Genomic DNA, 19,671 nt, shown 5'->3' with positions numbered 1-19,671 from the left:
ATGCACATACAGACATTCTTTTTTTGGTTCACTTCAGATTATTGCCAACTTTGAATAGGTATTTTCCATTCTGGGTTGGTTAGTTGCTGAAAGTTAGCGTGCAGAAGGATCTGTAGATCTCCAAGTCTGGGATCTATTACTTCTAGACCTTTTCTCACCAACACTCTGCCTGGATATGGCAGGCAGTTTGCCCAACTAGCAAGCAGGTCCCATACATACATGTGAGACTTCTGGGAGACGAGTTAGCATTGCCTCTTTTCATTTATGGAGATCACCTGCTGCAGAGCAATTGTACCTACTTTTTCATTTTCTCCTTTCCATTCTGACAACGTACTTTTTTTTTTTTTTTTGCAAAAATGTAATTTCCATTCCTGTCTTTATTTATCTCCACCTTGCAGCTCTTCAAAAGTGTCAAATGGGACCTCTCGTTTTGCAGCCACTTGCATCCCCAGACCCTGCCATGCTTATCAAAAGACTGTTGGTTTGGGGACTTCCCTGGCAGTGTAGTGGTTAAGACTCTGTGCTTCCGCTGCAGGGGGTGTGGGTTTGATCCCTGGTCAGGTAACTAAGGTCCTGCATGCTGCGTGGTGCAGCCAAAAAAAATAGTTGGTTTGGCCACTCGAGAGCTACAGCTATTTCTGGAGGACTTGCTCCCGTGCCTGGACTTTGTAGAAGCACATGCTCACTCTTAGCAGTTCCCCTCCATGAAGATCATTTTCCAGTGCTTCACACCCTCTTTTCATAGATTGTGTTTCTGAGTTGTGGCTAGTTTTCTGTTTTCTCCTAGATAAAGTTTTCTTTTCTAGTTTTGTCTTGTTGATTTTTCAGAGGGTAGAGTAGAGCTAAGATATCGTTATTCCAGCCTCCTTAAATGGGCATGCTTTAGGTCAGCAGTCCCCAACCTTTTTGGCACTAGGGACCAGTTTTGTGGAAGACAGTTTTTCCATGGACGGGAGTTGGGGTATGCTTTCAGGATGATTCAAGCCCATTACATTTATTGTATGCTTTATTTCTATTATTATTACATCAGCTCTAGCTCAGATCATCAGGCATTAGATCCCAGAGGTGGTGGACCCCTGCCTTAGGTGATGTTTGAAATTGATACTGGATTCAACCCTGGAGAACTTGAATGTTTAGAGATCGTGAGGAAAGAGGAGCCAGCAAAGGAGACTGAGGACAAAACCCCAAGAATGCACAGAAGCTAGGAAGGAAGGTAGGGAGGAAATAGGAGTCAATGTCAGATGCTTCTGAGAAGCCAGTATGATGAGGACAATCAGCCAATGGATTTAGCAATTTCATTGGGGACTTAACTTTGGAAGGGCTTCCCTGGTGGCCCAGATGGCTAAAGCATCTGCCTGCAATGCGGGAGACTCGGGTTCGATCCTTGGGTTGGGAAGATTCCGTGGAAAAGGAAATGGCAACCCACTCCAGTACTCTTGCCTGGAAAATTCCATGGATGGAGGAGCCTCGTAGCCTACAGTCCAGGGGGTCCCAAAAAGTCAGACATGACTGAGTGACTTCATTTCACTTAATTTTGGGAAGTTGATCAAGGTTTACTGAAGTGCTAGAGAGGAACCCAAATTGGAGGTGGTTGAGGAGGTAATGGAAGACCAAAAATGGCAGGTGTAGGTGTAGGTGAACTCCTGCCCTGAGAAATATGAACATTATTTATAGCAACTTAAGATTTCCTTCGCATTGAAGAGGGAAAGAAAACAGGCCAGTCAATGTGGTTAAGCATCTCCTATTTGAAAATGTATGTTCTCATGAAATAAATAGTATTTATTCATGAATAAAAATTTTATTAAGTGCACAGTAGGCTAAGTGCCTATTTTATTAAGTGCACAGAGAATTTTCCTCCTGGTGATAATTAATAGTTTAAGAAGTCAATCAAGGGTAACCCTGAATTGTTAGTGGGCGAGCTTTTAGTCCATGGGAGTGCATTTTGGAATCTCTTCATCCAAAATAAATTCCTGTTTCTCTTCCACCCATCTCAAAGGTTAAATATATTTTTGTTTCTCATACTCAGTATATGTTTAAATTCTGCCCACTATCCCTTTGAAACAACTTGAATTTATCTTTCCCTCATTTCTACTATTGTTCCTTTCATTGAGACCCAGCCTTATTGATCTGTTTAGCTAGAAAAGTCTTCACTTTTTTCCTTGTTTTCAGTCACATTCAATTTAGATTTCCTCAACCTAGGTTTCAAAGCCTTTTGTGTCCGAAAATAACCTGAATGTCCATCAGTGGATGAATGGATGAAGATGTGGTACAATGGAATACTGAAGAAGGAAATCTTGCCGTTTGTGAAATGAAGGCATTATGCTAAGTGAAATAAGTCAGAGAGAAAAAACAAATACCATGCTATCCCATTTATATGTGGAATCTTAAAAAAAGGAAAACAAAAACACAAAACCCAAGTTCATAGATAGAGAAAGCAGATTGGTGATTGCCGAGTTAGGGTGGGGGATAGGAAACGGGTGAAGGGAGTCAAAAGGTACAAGCTTCAAGTTATGAAATAAATAAGTCACGGGAATATAATGGACAGCATGGTGACTATGGCTAATAATACTGTGTTGCATATTTGAAAGTTGCTAAGAGAGTAGATCTTAAAAATTCTCATCACAAGAAAGTAGCGATGTATAGGGACAGATTTTAACTAGACTTACTATGGCGACTGTTTCACAGTATATACAAATATTGAACCGTTATGCTGTACACCTGAAACAAATATAATGTTGTATGTCAATTATATCTCAGGTTTGTTTGTTTGTTTTTAAAAACCTATCATATCGTATCAAATCTGACTCCCTCCTACTTTTTCAGTTGTTCTCTGACATTGCGTGATACAAGTGTTCTGCTCTGGTTAGGCCAGCCTCCTTCCCATACTTCTAATCTTGCCACATGGTTCTGTCTTCTTGCTTAAGTTCATGTTCACAGTGAGCACTTCATTATATGTAGTGCTGTTTTGTGTGGGTTCCCCACCCCAGTGGTGGTGTACACACAGTCCGTTCATGTCCAATCCGAGAGAGCTACATACATCTTGACTTCTTGTTGTAGGTCATCTTTTGTACAAGCACATGCAAATTAACAAGGCTATGTTTTTCTTTAAAAAAAAAGTTTAAAGAAGTCTATATTTTAAAAACTGTTTCAGAATTCCTGTACAAGACATAACCTTGGTATTGTCTCCATTGCTATTCGTTAATTCAAAAGTTTAGTACCTCTTTGTTTCATTCAGAAGGCAGTGAAAATATCCAGCCCATTCAATAAATATTTTAAATAAATTCCTTTAAAAAATTGTTTTAAAAATCAATTGCTGTTAAGCTGTTTTCACTATTTGGGAAGTTTCAAAGGGGGAAAGAAATCTGAACAGAGCAAAGACCATATAGTCCTCGAGTCGGAGATAGGGTACTATGGATGGCTTCCTAAAGGAGCTGATGCTTAGACTTTTGAAGGAGTAGGAATCTACCAACCATATGATGGAAAGAGACAGGTGGAGAGAGGTATTTAGGCAGAATCGACCCCATGGACAAACCACACAGGCATGGTGTCCCTGGGAACTGTAAATAGCTCATTAATGTGAGAGCAAGAGTGACATGGGCTGGGTGGGTGGATGGAAGAAGTGTTGTGGGGAGTTGGGAGAGTCAAATGGAGAGAATCATGGAGACCAGAACACACGTGTGCCCTGCTGTGGTTTGTATATTACCCTTCAGGGTTCCATATCAAAAGGCGTTCGTTGTGATCATCTTTGCAACCATGGTGCAAGATTTTAGTATCTTACCTATCACACTCTATCATTATTATTTATTTACAATACTTCCCTGTTCTTTGGGCTTCCCTTGTGTCTCAGCTGGTAAAGAATTTGCCTGCAATGCGGGAGACCTGGATTCGATCCCTGGGTTGGGAAGATCCCTTGGAGAAGGGATAGGCTACCCACTCCAGTATTCTGGCCTAGAGAATTCATGGACTATACCCATGGGGTCGCAAAGAGTAGGACACAACTGAGCGACTTTCACTCACTCACTCACTCCCTGTTCTTTATTTCTTTTTTAATCCCCAGGGTCAGGCCCAAAGTACACAGGCACAAAGTAGATATTTGAATAACGAATTATAAATTTTCTGAAACGTGAAATGTTTCAGATAGGCAGAATGAATGATAAAAGTTTATCATCAAAGGTTTGCACACAGAGATCGTAGAAATGCCTTCCTTGGTCTCTCAAAAGAGATGGTGTCAGGCATTTGTCATCGAGGATGATTACTGCCTTTCCTCCTGGAGACAACCAGAGAGGTGAGGATTACCTAAGTGCTGGCAGACTTCATACCCTGCGGCTCTCCAAAACAAGTGGAAATCTTGGGTTGGTGTTAAGGTGTATGTTGGCACCATCTAGTGGTGATTTTAATACCTGGCCAAATTGAAAGTTTCATCATTCATAACCAAACTCTTGCTGAAGCGTTGTATTTCATATCGTATCTTGTTCAGCCTTTGCCACTGTCTTCAACCTCATAGCTAGCATTGGAAGTTTTATGTATTGTGTTTTACAAAGATGCTCAAAAGTTTTAATAAACAAGACATTATATTTGAAATAAAATGCAATTTCAGAGGAAGTGCAGGGTTGGACAGACCTCGAATCTTAGAACAACGTTCTAATCTCATATGTTATTTGCTGTCTCTTAGTCACAGAGTTCCAGACTCATGAGGTAATATTTTTTTTCTAACATCCTCCTCCTCCTCTCTGTTTTTTCTGTTTGGACAGTGTTTTTTAAACTAAAGAATTTTGTCCTTTGAGTTCTTATCTTTGAAGAAAGCTGTTGAGTGTGTCCTTCAAACATACAGGTTAAACCAGAAAGGCTTGAGCGGTGAATCTTAGCTGCTCCTTGCTTTTGTGGGTCTTTGAGTATGAGTTATGTGGACATGTTCCTTGTGACTTATGTTGATTGACAGCCAAGGCAGGGAATCAGATTATGATCACTGCATTAATTCCTCATGTGGAGGGATGGCTGTGCTTCTGGTAGCAATGTTAATAAAATAATAGCATTTATTAAAAATACCCTTCATGCAGAACATAATTGGATGCATAAGATTAATTGCCTTTATTTTTTTAAAGTACTTACTCAATGCCGGAGGGAGGGAAGGATATAATTATCACCATTTTATAAGTGAAGGAACTGAAACTTGTGGAGGTGAAGCAGCTTTCACAGTCTCTCGGCTCTTAAATTTGCAATGTGAACCTTTGGACCCAGGTATCAAGGACTCCGGGGTTGGTGTATTTAGCTACTATAGAAACTTTCTGTCCGACAATGGGAAGAATGCATAGGAAAACCACAGGAGAAAAATGCACAGAAAACCTTAAAGTGGCCAATAACTCTCATTTAAGCATACGCCAACTACTTGATAAAAATCGTGGTATTAATTTATTGCTGACATTATCAGCATGTTTGTTTCCACTCCTAATTATAGCCGACAGCCTTCATTCCAGTGCAGAGGGAGTTTAAGGGTCTTGCCCTCTGGTCTCTAGTTATGCCTTGTAATTGCTCTGCTGCACTTACTTGACAGCAGGAGTGCCCAGAGACCCAGCCACTGTCCACAGACCAGCAGCCTCCCATGCTGGCACTCCCTTCTTCCAGCTCTTGGACGTGAGCTCTGTCAGTGTGTGCCTCTCGGCAGGTGGCGTATGTCGTGCCAACCACTCGTGTAGAAATGTCCATAAGGTGTTGGCCTTATACGTGTTTTTAAGTATGAATTAATGTGTCAGTGGTAAATATGTATGGGTTTTCTAAATTTTATGTTGAATTTTTTTCTTTGCGGATATAGACGCATGATTTTGCACAGTTGGAGTCATATCATATGTGCTGGGGGTTTTTTTACTCTTCTTTCTTTTTCTTAGTTCCTCTGGCTTTCGTCCAGCTGCCCACGTGACCTTCCTCCTCATCACCCTACTATATGTGTTTAAAAATACGTAAGACATAACATGATGCAGCCTTCCGTATTTTTCCATGCTTATGTAATCATTTACAAAATATATTTATGTACAGTTATACATGGGCTTCCCAGGTGGCGCTAGTGGTAAAGAACTCACCTGCCAATGCAGGAGACATAAGAGATGCAGGTTTGATCCCTGGGTTGGGAAGATCCCCTGGAGGAGGGCATGGCAACCCACTCTAGTATTCTTGCTAGGAAAATCCCATGGACAGAGGAGCCTGGCTGGGTACAGTCCATAGGGTCACACACAGTTGGCCATGACTGAAGTCCATGTACGCACAGTTATGTACCTGTCACATACGAATACAGAGTGGATTTTTAGCCTCTTATATGCGTGAGTGGTAGGATCATGTTATAGTTTTCAAAATATACATACTTTTCAATCAGCTATCCTGTTCCTGGAGATCTGTTTCACAGAAATGAAAGCACTGATTTGTAAGATTATGTGCCAAGAGTATATTCTACAATATTGCTCATGATAGCAGGAAGAAAGTGGAGTGATCAAATAAATAAATATATATCTGCACCGTGGAATTTTAGACAGTCATTTTTTTAAAAAGTGGATTTGATTTATGCCAGAAATGTCTCCTCTACTGTTCTCTCTGGTATGGATGTTGCTGTTTTTATTCCTTTACTAACATTTTTGTGGGGTTTCAAGAGGGAGAAGAAATAAATATATTTGGACAATTTTCTTTACAACTGAAAATCTGGCTAAATGGGTTTCAAGACCTGTTTAACTTCTGTATCTTTTCCTCCTAGAGCTCTTATATTATCCCAGCCATTTTTATTTCTTTCTCCTTCTTACTCCTTCGTATTTTAGAAATTAGAAAATCTCCAGCCTCCAATATTAAATTCTTCCTTCTCTCTTGGCTGATAACCCCTACTGGTCGTTTTTACCAGCAGCAGCCACAGGGACACAGACTCAAGCATTAACTCCAAAAGTAAACTCAGAATTGTGAAGTGTCAGTTCTCAAGTTGCTCCTGGGATACTTGGATTTTCTTGGAAATAAGAGACTTGTAGGAAAGAAATAGCATTTCTGCTTAACCATACCTGGGCTTCCCTGGTGGCTCAGTGGTAAAGAATCTGCCTGCCACTGCAGGAGACACAAGGTTGATCCCGGGTAGAGAAGGTTCCCTGAAGAAGAAAATGGTAACTCGCTCAAGTATTCTTGCCTGGGAAATCCCATGGACAGAGGAGCCTGGCAGGCTACAGTCCACGGGGTGGCAAAGAGTCGAACACGACTTAGTGACTAAACAACAACAATAACCACAGCCATGTTTTCCTTTCTCCCACTCGTGTGCAGATTTGAAAAAGGACGCATCTACACATTCATTGGAGAAGTCGTCGTCTCTGTGAATCCCTACAAGTCCTTGAACATCTATGGGAGAGACACGATTGAGCAGTACAAAGGGCGTGAGCTGTACGAGAGACCCCCGCATCTTTTTGCCATTGCTGATGCTGCTTACAAGGCTATGAAGAGGCGATCAAAAGACACTTGCATTGTGATATCAGGTATTTAAGGAGATCTCTGTGCTTCCAAAGTCAACATGTATTTAATTTATTTGGGTACTCAAATGTCCAAATGATTAACTAGATACTCTCTGAAGTTAGAAGCTTAAATAATTTTATAGGAGAAAAAAAATGTAACCAACATTAAATGCCAGATCATCTCTGTCATTTCTGACCATCCACTAGTCTCAGTTCATTCACACGTTATATATTACGTTTGGAAGGACTTCTGGTCAATTTTGTAGACTGAGCTGACATGGGAAATTCGTCCTCTCATCTCAAATGCATAGTACTACTGGATAAAAATGTAACCAAGTTTATTTTAGATGATCAGAGAATGAAATCAGGAAGATGAAATCCTGAAGTACCATCAAAAAGGAAGAATGAACTCCAAGCTGGACTGGTGAACAGGATTGAGCTGGTGTCAAGGGGCATACAGAGGCATAGGAGCTGGAAATGGGCTCAGAGTTGGGGGCTGGAGCTATAAATGCCTGCAGGAGGATAAACAGGTGCCAGACCCTGGGTGCCCAAGAACAGGAGCCGAGCTCTCTGTGTAAAACTGAGCACTTCAAGGAATTGTGTGTAGTGAGTTGGAAACAAGAAAATACCTGCCCGCTGGCCTGGGGTGGCCTCTCCCAAACTGTGGGACTTCCTCTTGATGCTCGTAACACCTCATATTTGCATGAGTGGCTTTTATACTTTAAAAACCCTTCGGCGATCTTTATTCCATTTTGGTTGTCAGCTCTGCTCTCTGACCGGAAGGTAGGACAGTTGAGTTTCTACTTCACGGATGAGAGTATTGAGGGTCAGAGAAGCGAGGCAATTTAGTGTTGGTGCTGGAGAGTTATATTCTAGGACGGGCTTTATTAAAACAAAATTTGAAGGCAGTATTGCCTGATTGTAAAAGGAGGTCAGGAGGGAGGTAATTTTATAAATGTGTAAAGTGAAAACAGGAAGTCTCTCCCTTGAATCCCTTGTTCTTCCCTAAATTCTCACAGTAACACCTGTGAACAGTAAAGTGTTTATCCTTTTTTTTTTTTTTTTTCCTGCCGCACCACACAGCGTGTGGGATCTTAGTTCCTTGACCGAGGATCAAACCCATGCCCCTAACATTGGAAAGGTAGAGTCTTTAACCACTGGATCTCCAGGGAAGTCCCCAAAGCATTTATCCTTTATACATTTTCTCTGTGTGTGCAAATACCTATAGTCACACATGCATATTAATTATAAACATATATTATAGAATTATGTTATCACTGCTATCACATAACTTGTTTTTCCATTTAACAATGTATAGTGGATATCTTTTCACTGGAATACCTATAGAAGTAGTGCAGTCTCTTAACAATTGTGTAATATGTTGCAAAGTTGAATCATCATTTATTTACCCAGTCCTCTGCTAATGGGCATATTATTTTCAGATTTTAGCCATAATACATGGTATAGCCTGAAAAAATAGCCTTAAAACCTTTGAAGATTATCATTTGATTATATTCATATTTTTAATATTTCTAGAGTATAAATTTCTGCACGTGGAATTTTGGGTCACAAGGGATAAACATTTTAAAATCTGGGCAGATAATTATAAACTTATTCCTTCTCCCCTCCTTATGTCAGTTGCCATGCTTTTTCTGTGACACCATATGTTTGGAGCTTGCTGCTTTTGTTTTTTCACTCAAATTGCTGTAATTAAAGAAAATTTCATCCCCACTAAAATTTTCAAAAACCTCTGCTATAGAAAACAAAGTTAAATGAATTTCACTGTAACCACTGTCACTTTTCCTGTTGCTTTTCCACTGGACTTCAGAATCACTGCCAAGTACTCACACTTTAAGGAATTAGTGTACCACATTTTATCCCTTGATATATTTTACTAGTAAGTCTTGATCTGCAATCTGTTATTTTGCTTCTACAATAGTTTTAAATTTTTTACCATGTTCAGATCCATTAGAACCAATCCCATATCAAGACAGAATGAAATAACTAAAAAAGTAAAATAAAAGATTTCAAATGAATTACATCAAAACTTGACAAATGGGGACTTCCCTGGTGGTCCAGTGGCTAAGACTCCGTGCTCCCAATACAGGGGGCTTGGGTTCAGTCCCTGGTCAGAGGACTAGATCCCACATGCTGCAGCTAAGACACAGCACAGTCAAATAAAGAAATAAAAATAAATATTTTTTTTAAAAACTTAACCAATGTATGGATACTAAGGGGAAAGAGGGGGTGTGATGGATGAGAAGATCAGGATTGACATATATATACTACTATGAATAAAATAGATAACTAATGAGATTCTTCTGTGTAGCACAGGGCAGCTCTGCTCAGTGCTCTGTGGTGACCTAAATGGGAAGGAAATCCAATAAAGAGGGGATAGATGTGTCCATGTAGCTGATTCACTTTGCTGTACAGTAGAAACTAACAGAACCTTGTTAAGCAATGATACTCCTTTTTTTAAAAAAAATTAAAAAAAAGAGAAAACTTGAAATAATTCAATTCTCCAATTTTTTTTTTTAAAAAAAGAAAACTTGAAATAATTTGATTGAACATTAGCTTGGTGTAAGTTGGAATGTTAAGCCTTACACAATTTTCCCCCTAGGGGAAAGCGGAGCTGGTAAAACAGAAGCCAGTAAGTACATCATGCAGTACATTGCAGCCATCACCAACCCCAGTCAGAGAGCGGAGATCGAAAGGTAAGGGCCGTCTAACCATGGGGGAAAATTCTCGCCGGAGCCTTATTTTCTATACAAACTGGACTAGGTTAGGCCTACACTCTGATACGCATTGGGCATTGATTGATGGTTAAACTACTTTGATTCTCTTACTGCAGATCTCTGTGCTTTTATTTTTTAATAACTTAATTTGAACTATCATTACTTTTAAAATTTATTTCTTCATTTGGGGATGCACTAGGACTTTGTTGCTGCACACAGGTTTCCTCTAGTTGTGGCGAGAGGGGGCTCCTCTCCAGGGGTGGCGCGCGGGCCTCTCACTGTGGTGACTGCTCTCGTTGTGAAGCACAGGCTCAGTGGTTGTGGCGTGTGGACTTAGTTGCTCCGTGGTATGTGGAATCTTCCCAGACCAGGGCTCGAACCTGGGTCCCCTGCATGGCAGGCAGATTCTTAACGACTGAACCACCAGGGAAGTCCTCGCTGTACTTTCATTTATATCCTTCTATTTCCATACTTCTTATTGATCGAAAGATACTGCTGCGGTAATTCTAGTCTGTAGCTGCCACCTTCAGTGTTACATGTGCTCAGCAAAGATGTAATCATCTCCTGGGAGTCTGTATTGTTCAAGTACGCACAGGTTTCTTGCTCTTTCTACTGTACCAGCATCTTTTCTACACTGTGTTCTACTTACCCTAGACTGAAAGGGGGCTCTGGGAGGCAGATGCATGCTGCCCATCACTGTGACAACCAGAACCTTGGTATTAGAAGTTCTGAATAGGATTCATTTTCTGAAAGGGTTTCATACCACATCGTTCTCTGCTCACCACAAGATGAGTGATAAAGCTGGTGTGCCCTGACCCAGCATTCAGTAGAGTGTCTGGTACATGCCATTTACTTAGTACATATTAAGGAGTAAATGGATGGGGTTTTTTTGTTTTTAGAAAGTTGGAAATGTGCCTCTAAAGCAATATGACTTTCCAATGTGGGGTGGACTTTCTGAAGAGAAAAAGAGCAACTTTCTAAAGTTTCTACTTTGGGACTTCCCTGGCAGTCTAGTGGTTAAGTCTTCACCTTCCAATGCACAGGGTGTGGGTTTGATCCTGCTCGGGGAGCTAAGATCCTACATGCCTCCTGGCCACAAAACCAAGATATAAAACAGAAGCAGTATTGTGACAAATGCAATAAAGAATTTTAAAATGGTCCACATCAAAAAAAAAAAAAAATCCAAAGTTGCTAGTTTGAAACTCAGTATTTACTTACAGGAGAGTCACACTCTGTATATACATCTCAGTCTTCAGTTTTATGGGTAGAGAAAAAGGAAGTTGTGTTGGTACAAAAGAAGAGAATTTGGACTAGACTACCCTAGATGGGCTTTCTTCTTTTCATCGTAACTGGGCTAGATTGCCACGTCAAAAGAGGTATCTTTCTTATTAGTGATACAGCCCCAATTGTGATTCTGACTTTGCAAACTAATATGACAAGGACAAGGATATAAGTACGTTTTTAGAATTTCCTTAGAATCTCAGGAGAGTAACTGGCTGAGAACTAAATTTTAGTTTGTTTTAAGAGTTAATTTCTAAGCCCAGTTGGTACAGTAAAGTAGGGCATGTTTACATTTACTGGTCTTTTAAGAGCATATCTTACCATAGTTTATAAACACTTTTCTTTATTTACCATAGCAAAGCAGTTTCCCCTGCTCCACTTAGAAGTGTACTTTCATTCGTGAGGAGTTAAGGTTGTAGGGTCACTTTTAATAGTGATGGAAGGTTATTTCAGCAATATGCCCATATAAGAGCAAGTATGTCAGTGAAATAGAAACAAAGCAAGACCTAGAATGAAGTTAAAATGTATCCATTGAGATAGAGAATTAGCGTTCATCAATAAGAATGACTTAACATCTTTTGTAATTATCTTTATTTAAAAATTGTACCTGGAAAAAAAAAAAAGACTTAAATACCTGATACCAAAGAGAGATTCCATACAGCTCCAAACAAAATGATGAGCAGTTTCTAAACTAATCAAGACCACACTGATGATGTATTAACCAGGGCAATAAATTTCACTAGGCTTTGTAAGCAAATACTTTTAAAAATGGAATCATTTTCCATGTCACCCATTCTTTTCAGAACATCTCTTTTTAATATGTTTATTTATGTAAATAAAATATGCTCATTTAATAGAAAAACTAAAGATTACATCATTGTGCAAAACATGAAAGTTCTCTGAAATTCCACCTACCTACCCCATCAACCTAGGTAACCATAGAGAAGTATGTTGTCCCTTCCAGATTTATAAGCATTTAGTAAAACGTGTGCATGCACACACACAAACACAAACACACACACACCACAAAGATCATACTATTTTGTAATACATATTATTTTGCAACTTAATTTCTCATTCATTAATATATTCTGGACCTCTTTCTAGGTCAGTATATATTGTACTAGGAAACAAAAATTTATCTTCATCCATCCCTATTCATGGACATTTCTGTTGTTAAAAGTTCTTGTTCTCTTGATGTTGCAAACAGTGCTTCAGTCAGCTTCTCTGTAGACGTATTTGCATGTCTTTTAATGAAATCTAGTTTCTTAAAAAGTCCAGTCTTTGAAATTTGTTGCAGTGACTTTCATTTATCTGGGTTAAAGAGTGAAGAATATGTTGCTGAAGTCTAACTGTGTCCTGGAAGCTTTTGGAAACGCCAAAACCAACCGCAATGACAACTCAAGCAGGTTTGGAAAATACATGGATATCAACTTTGATTTCAAGGGAGACCCGATTGGTGGACACATCAATAACTACTTATTGGAGAAGGTAAAATGTGCTTGATTTCCAAGCGTCATGTTTGCAAATACTGAATTTTTTTGTTGTTGTTGTTTTAATGCTGAATTTTTGAGGGGAAGCACTAGAATTGCGTTTTCAAATTCAGGTATAATTAATGTACGATATTAGTTTCAGGTATACAATGCAGTGATTCAGTGATTTTATATATTATAAAATAATCACCACAATAAGACCAATTACTGTCCATCACCATGCAAAATTATTACAGTATCGTTGACTGTATTCCCTATGTGTACATCACCTCCTTATTTATAACTGGTAGTTTGTACCTCTTAATACCCTTCACCTATTTTGCCCGTGCCTCCCCCAACACCATCCTCTCTGACAACCACTGTTTGTTCTCTGTGTCTATGAGTCTGTTAATGCTGAATGTTTTTTAAAAACCTGATTATAGAATTTCTTTTATTGCTCCAAAGTAGCTTTTAATCCTGTTCTCCATCCCTTCCTGCCCCTCAGTTACTGTTCTGTGACATTAATGTTCTCTTTTTGTGTTCTCTTATTAGCATTACAATGTCGAGTTGGTAAAAGTTATAGAATTTGTAGATAATGATTTAGGTGTGTGTGTGAAGTGGGGGTGATTGAACATGTGCCAACTTTTCGGTAAGGTTTAGCAAAAACCCATCTAGGATTAGTCACTTCTACTCTTTATACACGTCCTCCCAGGTTTTTATTTTAACTAATTTGAAATCTCCTTTTCCTCCAGTTTCTATTTGTTCACTGCTTTATAGTAACATTTATATATATATATTTATATATGTATATATTTTTATATATAGTAACATTTATATATATATATTTATATATGTATATATTTTTATATATATAGTAACATTTATATATATATTTATGTATGTATATATTTATATATATATATGGTAATACAGTACTTTGTGGTTTTATAGCCTAATTATGAGGCATACTCCATTTGGTCTGTGAAAACTTAGAGTATGTTTTTATCTCCCCATGTGAGTGAAAGATCCAATTTATAGAAGAGTCCAGTCAAAACTGTCCTCTTGGGACTGCTAGAGAGGTTGTGTCCTAACTAATCTGGAGTAGCTTCGCCTGGTTACGGCACTTAAGGTTGAGCTTTACCAAGTTAAGTCACCTCCTTGAATTATACTCAGAGATGAACTGACCTACCGTCTCAGTTAAGGGTTTTCCATCCCAATCATACCATAGCAACCTTTATGGCAGCAGAATGCAGACTAACCTTGATTTTTGTTTGTGAAGCTGAAGTCAGACTGTTCAGGATACAGTGTTTATCAGGGTCAGTTGAAAAAGGACAGGAAATGCCAGTTATTATCAGTCTTTCCTTTTTTTCCAAAATGTTTTATGCCTTCATTTTATGTACATATTCAGGCAAAAGAATCCCCTTACATTTTGAGTCCTCTCGTAACAGCAGTCTTTTTGAAACCCTCTCAAGCAGAGGAATCTGTGGACAGATCTTGTTCACCTGACTTTAGTACAGGATGTAAGGTGGTGCTCTTGGAAATACCCGCAGATCCTCAGGAAGGGAATGCTGAGAGTATCCCTCCCTAAACATTCCTTCCTATTCACCGCACTGCCAATTCCCTCCCCCTGAAAATTCCATCTTTAGGCTCCAGGTTAAAAAAAATAAAAATAGCTTCATTTTCGGAAAGTTTAAGAAAGAATTATCAAAAGATTGCACAGAAAACTCCATAGGTTGGTCCCGTCCATGGGGTCCTTAGGACATTTCAGGGCACTGCTGATACAGGATTCTCTAGGAAAGTGGCTCTCATTTTGTTTTAGGAGTACAGTCTCAGATTAACGATTTTAATGTGTTTCTTTTTTCCCCCCTCAGTCTCGAGTTATTGTGCAACAGCCAGGAGAAAGAAGCTTTCATTCTTTCTATCAGGTTAGTAAGAGGTTCTGCAGATAATCGTCCGTTTGTTCAGGTGTGCACGAAATGGATTTTTACCTTGGGGACTCTCCCCTGCCTTGTGCCTCCCTCGCCTGCATCGGCCCACAAGACGTTACACACGTGGGCGCGCATGCGTACACCCTCCCCCTCGAGGTTCTTCAGAGACTTAACAAGCATGACTGTTACAAAAAGCTGGCAGGTAGTTAACCAACCAGATGACTGCCTCAGTTGAGCATTCCCTGTGTTTCTTTGCAGTGTAGTAACAGTTTAATGACCCTAAAAGCTTTTGAAACGATACATTCTGAATATGGTAAATTCGTTTTATTTTTCAGTTGAAGCTATTGTTCCCATTTTGCAGCACCCCAGAGATGGGAATACAAAGTCAGGTTATTTTTGTTAAAAAAGAGAATCAGTTTTAAAAACCTGATAGTTATGTTTTTTTCAGTAAACCAAAGTGGGCAGTTTAATATAGAGAATTTCAATATAGTGCCTTCTAAAATTCATGTTCTATAGAGAAGGACAACATGTATTGTATCTGTGTTTTTGTTGATAATTCACCATGTTTTCAATAAACTAGTTTTCTGCTAAATATAGGAGTTTTGTTGTTTCAAGAACCCATAACTGGGATTTGCCTGGTGGTCCACTGGCTAAGACACCAATGCAAGGGACCCAGGTTCAATCCCTGGTCAGGGAACTAGATCCTCCATGCCACCACTAAGGTCCAATGCAACCAAATTAATAATTTAATATGTTTTAAAAAAAAGAACCCATAACTTTTTCTGCACTTGAATGAAAGTTAAAATTTGTCTTTGTCCAATACTACAGTCCTGCCTATCCAATTGTCCTTTCCTGGGATTAGAGTTTGAGGAGGAAAAGCTGTTTGTTTCCAGTATGATTCAACATATGACTAGCTGCTGACAGCTCTTAGATTCAGGCAGTATTGACTTTTTCTGAATTCGAAACACAACTGCACACTGTCTAGATAACAAGATTGATAAGCACATGACTGCCACGGAGCACTGGCTCCTGGTTCACAAACAGCTACAGTCAAAGCAAGAACCTTTCATGCCAGTTATGTTGTGAAAGGACTAAGAACTTTTAAGTAATTTTCCTTCTGACTGTATAACATTCTCCATCTCTGATGATGTTGAAGCCATTTCCCCTCGAGATAAAAAATAAAAATAAATCTTCAAAGCCAGAAACAGGAAGACCTGAGTGAATTAACCCAGAAAATGAAAAACTAGTTTACCATTAAGTTTGGAGTAAGAAAATGACAACCCAATCTAGTCTTCTTGCCTAAAAAATTCTATGGACAGAGGAGCCTGGTGGGCTACAGTCCATGGGGTCGCAAAGAGTCCAACATGACTGAGTGACTGTCCACCAGTAAGTTAGAATACATGGTATACTGAGTTCAGTGGGTATATTGATAACTTATTTTTATTTCAATGTTTTTCAGCTGCTGCAAGGAGGTTCAGACCAGATGCTACGCTCTCTGCATCTCCAGAAATCCTTGTCATCCTACAACTACATCCATGTTGGAGCCCAGCTGAAGGTAAGCGTTTCCTTTTTGAGATGATTCAGATATAGAATCAAAGAATCAGAAGGGACATTAATTAATTATCGGTTTCAGCCTGCTGCCTTAAGGCAAATGAATGACTCTTTTATTCTATTTTTAAAATTCTTGAGGACAGAGATTCAATGTATTATTGATGCAACAACTTTGCTTAATAACCCATTACTATATTTTGTCACCATCTGACAGGAAAGAAGTTTCTCTCTTGTGATCTTGTGGGTTTTTTTTTTTTAATTTTTAATCCCATTCCTTTTATTCTGACCCTCTGAAAATATTGTTACAAGTAGGAAATCCACCGCAAAAGGAGGTACTATATAATTTGGCCAAAGGCAAGTTGGTAAAACAAAACAAAGTTGAAAAGCACTGTGGTTGAAAAATATCAAAGATCACCATTCATTAGTTTTTCAAATCATGATTTTGATGACATAGTTTTGTGATCCTTGGAGCATTTCTATTCAACTTTCACAATTTTTTTTTCCCTTCCTTGCATGTAAAAGCCCTTGCACACACATACCACCGATCCTTTTGCCCTACTGTTTCTAGTTAGTGTTCTGCTATGTATATAATTTCTGCTAGCCAATTTGTAGCTAATCCTAATAATATAGTGATTTGTCGATGGTAGGTTATAAAACAATAATTATAATTTCATTGGGGAAGGTGTATAAAAGCATGAAATAAGATTTGAAGGGAAATAGACCAGGGTTTACTTGTTTACTCTGGATATATAAAGTTATACATAATTGAGTTCTACTTTTTCCATATTTCATATTTCTTCTATAATTAAAGATGCATTGATTTATAGTTGGGGGAGAAAATAAATGACTTTATAAAAGGAAAGAATCCAAGATGTGGGAAACATTTCTTTTTTTCAAATTCTTTGCTATTCATCTTAAGCTAATTATACCTATATTACTGGTTTTAGTGGTATTTTTATTATCACACATATAAATAAATGATATTTAGGGTTTTGCAATTAGTTTTCCATTGTTTGACATTTAAGTTGCACAAGTTTTATACTTTTACAGTCATCCAAGAACAGGATGTTTGGCTGAAAATTAATTGAAAGCAAACAAAACAAAAGAGGGCAACACCCCAGCTTTTTGAGAATAGGTCAGGGGCACTTCAAGATGTATAAAGGATTGTAAAATCAACACTTAAAAGAACAGTGACTGAAAACATTCTTTTTAAATCAAATTGTCTTATTGACCAAGTGACTCTTGACTGGATCATGTAAAGCACTCACAAAAAGCAAATATTAAATGAACATTTAGTCTTTTCTCCAAAGCTAAATTTACCTTAGGTTCCCTTTTCATCAACAATTTTCATTCCTATTCCTCCCCTTCCTTTTTTTCTGCCCAATAAAAACCAAGAAGTAATATATGATCATAGTCAAAACCTAAAATAAAGATGAACCAAAAGGAAATTAAAATATACTAAAGCTCACCTTTCAGAGATAATTATCGATAACAACAGTATATTTATATATAGAATCATACAATAAATCCTAATTAAATAAACCTTTTATTAAATTATAGTCATTAATATCTTTCCATCTAAACAAATAGAAATTAATAGAACAGTTTTAATAACTATGAAGTATTGCTCTCTATGTTTCATAACTTAGCCATCCTAAAATGTAGGATTCATGTACAATTAAGATACTGTGGGTTACAGGTAAGACCCAATTAAAAGTCTCCAAAAACAATAAGGAACTTGATCATATCATAACAAGAAGCCCTAGGATGGGGCAGTTCCAGAGTTGGTTAATTCAGTGCCTTAACAATGTCGATAAGAGACCCAGATGCTTGCTTGTTTCTCCAACTTACAAATTTGCCATCCTCACTGGATTTGGCTGGTCTGCTTAGGTTGATTTTCCTCATGGTCCCAAAATGGCAGTGGCAGTTCCAGCAGTCACAGGCAGAGAAAATGCTCCTGGCCATAACCCTTGATAAGCTAGGGAAGCCTCATGTCTTATGGGCCAGAATGGCTTCTCATGCCCATGACTGACCAATCACTTGGTTAGGGGAGAAAGATCCCTGTGATCAGTTTAGACCAATGAAGGTTTACCTCCTAAGGCGAGGGGAAACCAGTCCTGAAGAACATGTGCGCTTGGAGAGGGGTGAACAAATCAGAGTTTCATCAGTAGGAAAGAAGTAGGGCTGGAAAATGCCCCTTAGGTAAGCAGCCGACAGTTCCCCTCAGTAGGACGTGTAGACTCTCTTTCTCTGCAATTTCAACACTGTTGCAGCTTTTGATGATGATAATCTGATAGTTGGGTGCTTTTTATGTGCTAGGAACTGTCGTTGTCATTCAGTTGCTAAGTTGTGTCTGACTCTTTGCAACCCCGTGGACTGCAGCATGCCAGGCTTCAGTGTCCTTCACTATGTCCTGGAGTTTTTCAAATTCATGTCTGCTGAGTCGGTGATGCTACCTGACTATCTCATTTTCTGCCATCCTCTTCTGCTTTTGTCTTCAATCTTTCCCAGCGTCAGGGTCTTGGGAAAGATTGAAGGCAAGACCCAAATATAAAGGGAGTTGCTTTATGTAAACTCTCACTTCCTTCTCCAACAACCATGTAAGAAAGGTATCATTATGTCCTTTGTACCCATGAGGAAATTGAGCCTCAACAGAGTTAAGCATCTTACTCAGAGAGCTGGAAGGGGGAAGAGTTTGCCTGGTTGTGTCCTGGAATTAAAGGAACACATCCTCATCAGGCAGAGGGGACCCTTCCTCTGATATTCCTCAGCAGGTGGGCATCAGGCCAGATCTCTGTGTCCCAGCCAGGGCAGAAACTCACCGAGGAAAGATAAGGCTCTCCACAGCCACTGCTTTGGGAAAACTCCTGAGATGGGCAGTTACCATTGCTTTACTGTGAATTTTATTGACACCCTTGTATTTCCAATGTGAGGGCTACAGATCAAGGCAAGCAATTAGACTTTGAACCCCTGTCTTAGTCTAGTTGGGTTGCTACAACAATAACACAATAAACATATGAGAAAAGTTGATTTCTCATAATTCTAGAGGCTGGGGAGCCCAAGATCAAGGCACCAGCAAGTCAGTGTCCACTTTGTGGTTCAAGGGTGGTGCCTTCTTGCCATGTCCTCACAGGGCAAAAGGACCAGGGATCTGTCAACTTAAAAAGATGCACAATGTGAGAGTTGCGGGTTAAGTTTTATTTGGGCAAAATGAGGACTGCATCCCAGGAGATAGCTC

The 19,671-nt window shown here is 39.0% G+C and overlaps 1 protein-coding gene across 5 annotated transcripts in view; it reads left to right on the top strand.

Annotated features, from left to right (window-relative positions):
- MYO1D (myosin ID) overlaps positions 1-19,671 on the top strand; it is a 357,962-nt gene that overhangs the window by 93,404 nt on the left and 244,887 nt on the right. For 3 of the 5 annotated variants that reach the window (XM_081579798.1, XM_081579799.1, XM_081579800.1), the window contains 5 exons: positions 7,282-7,490; positions 10,087-10,180; positions 12,808-12,973; positions 14,826-14,879; positions 16,342-16,437. In XM_081579798.1, the coding sequence (XP_081435924.1) occupies positions 7,282-7,490; positions 10,087-10,180; positions 12,808-12,973; positions 14,826-14,879; positions 16,342-16,437 (619 nt within the window). Of the gene's footprint in view, positions 1-7,281; positions 7,491-10,086; positions 10,181-12,807; positions 12,974-14,825; positions 14,880-15,031; positions 15,085-16,341; positions 16,438-19,671 lie in introns of those variants that run through there. The other 2 variants (XM_081579802.1, XM_081579801.1) reach the window with 1 other exon arrangement.

Source organism: Giraffa tippelskirchi, chromosome 3, assembly GCF_054371585.1.
Source record: "Giraffa tippelskirchi isolate mGirTip1 chromosome 3, T2T-mGirTip1v1.2.pri, whole genome shotgun sequence".
NCBI lineage: Eukaryota > Metazoa > Chordata > Mammalia > Artiodactyla > Giraffidae > Giraffa > Giraffa tippelskirchi.
The sequence above is the reverse complement of the archived record's forward strand: the minus strand, read 5'-3'. Positions and strand labels throughout refer to the sequence as shown.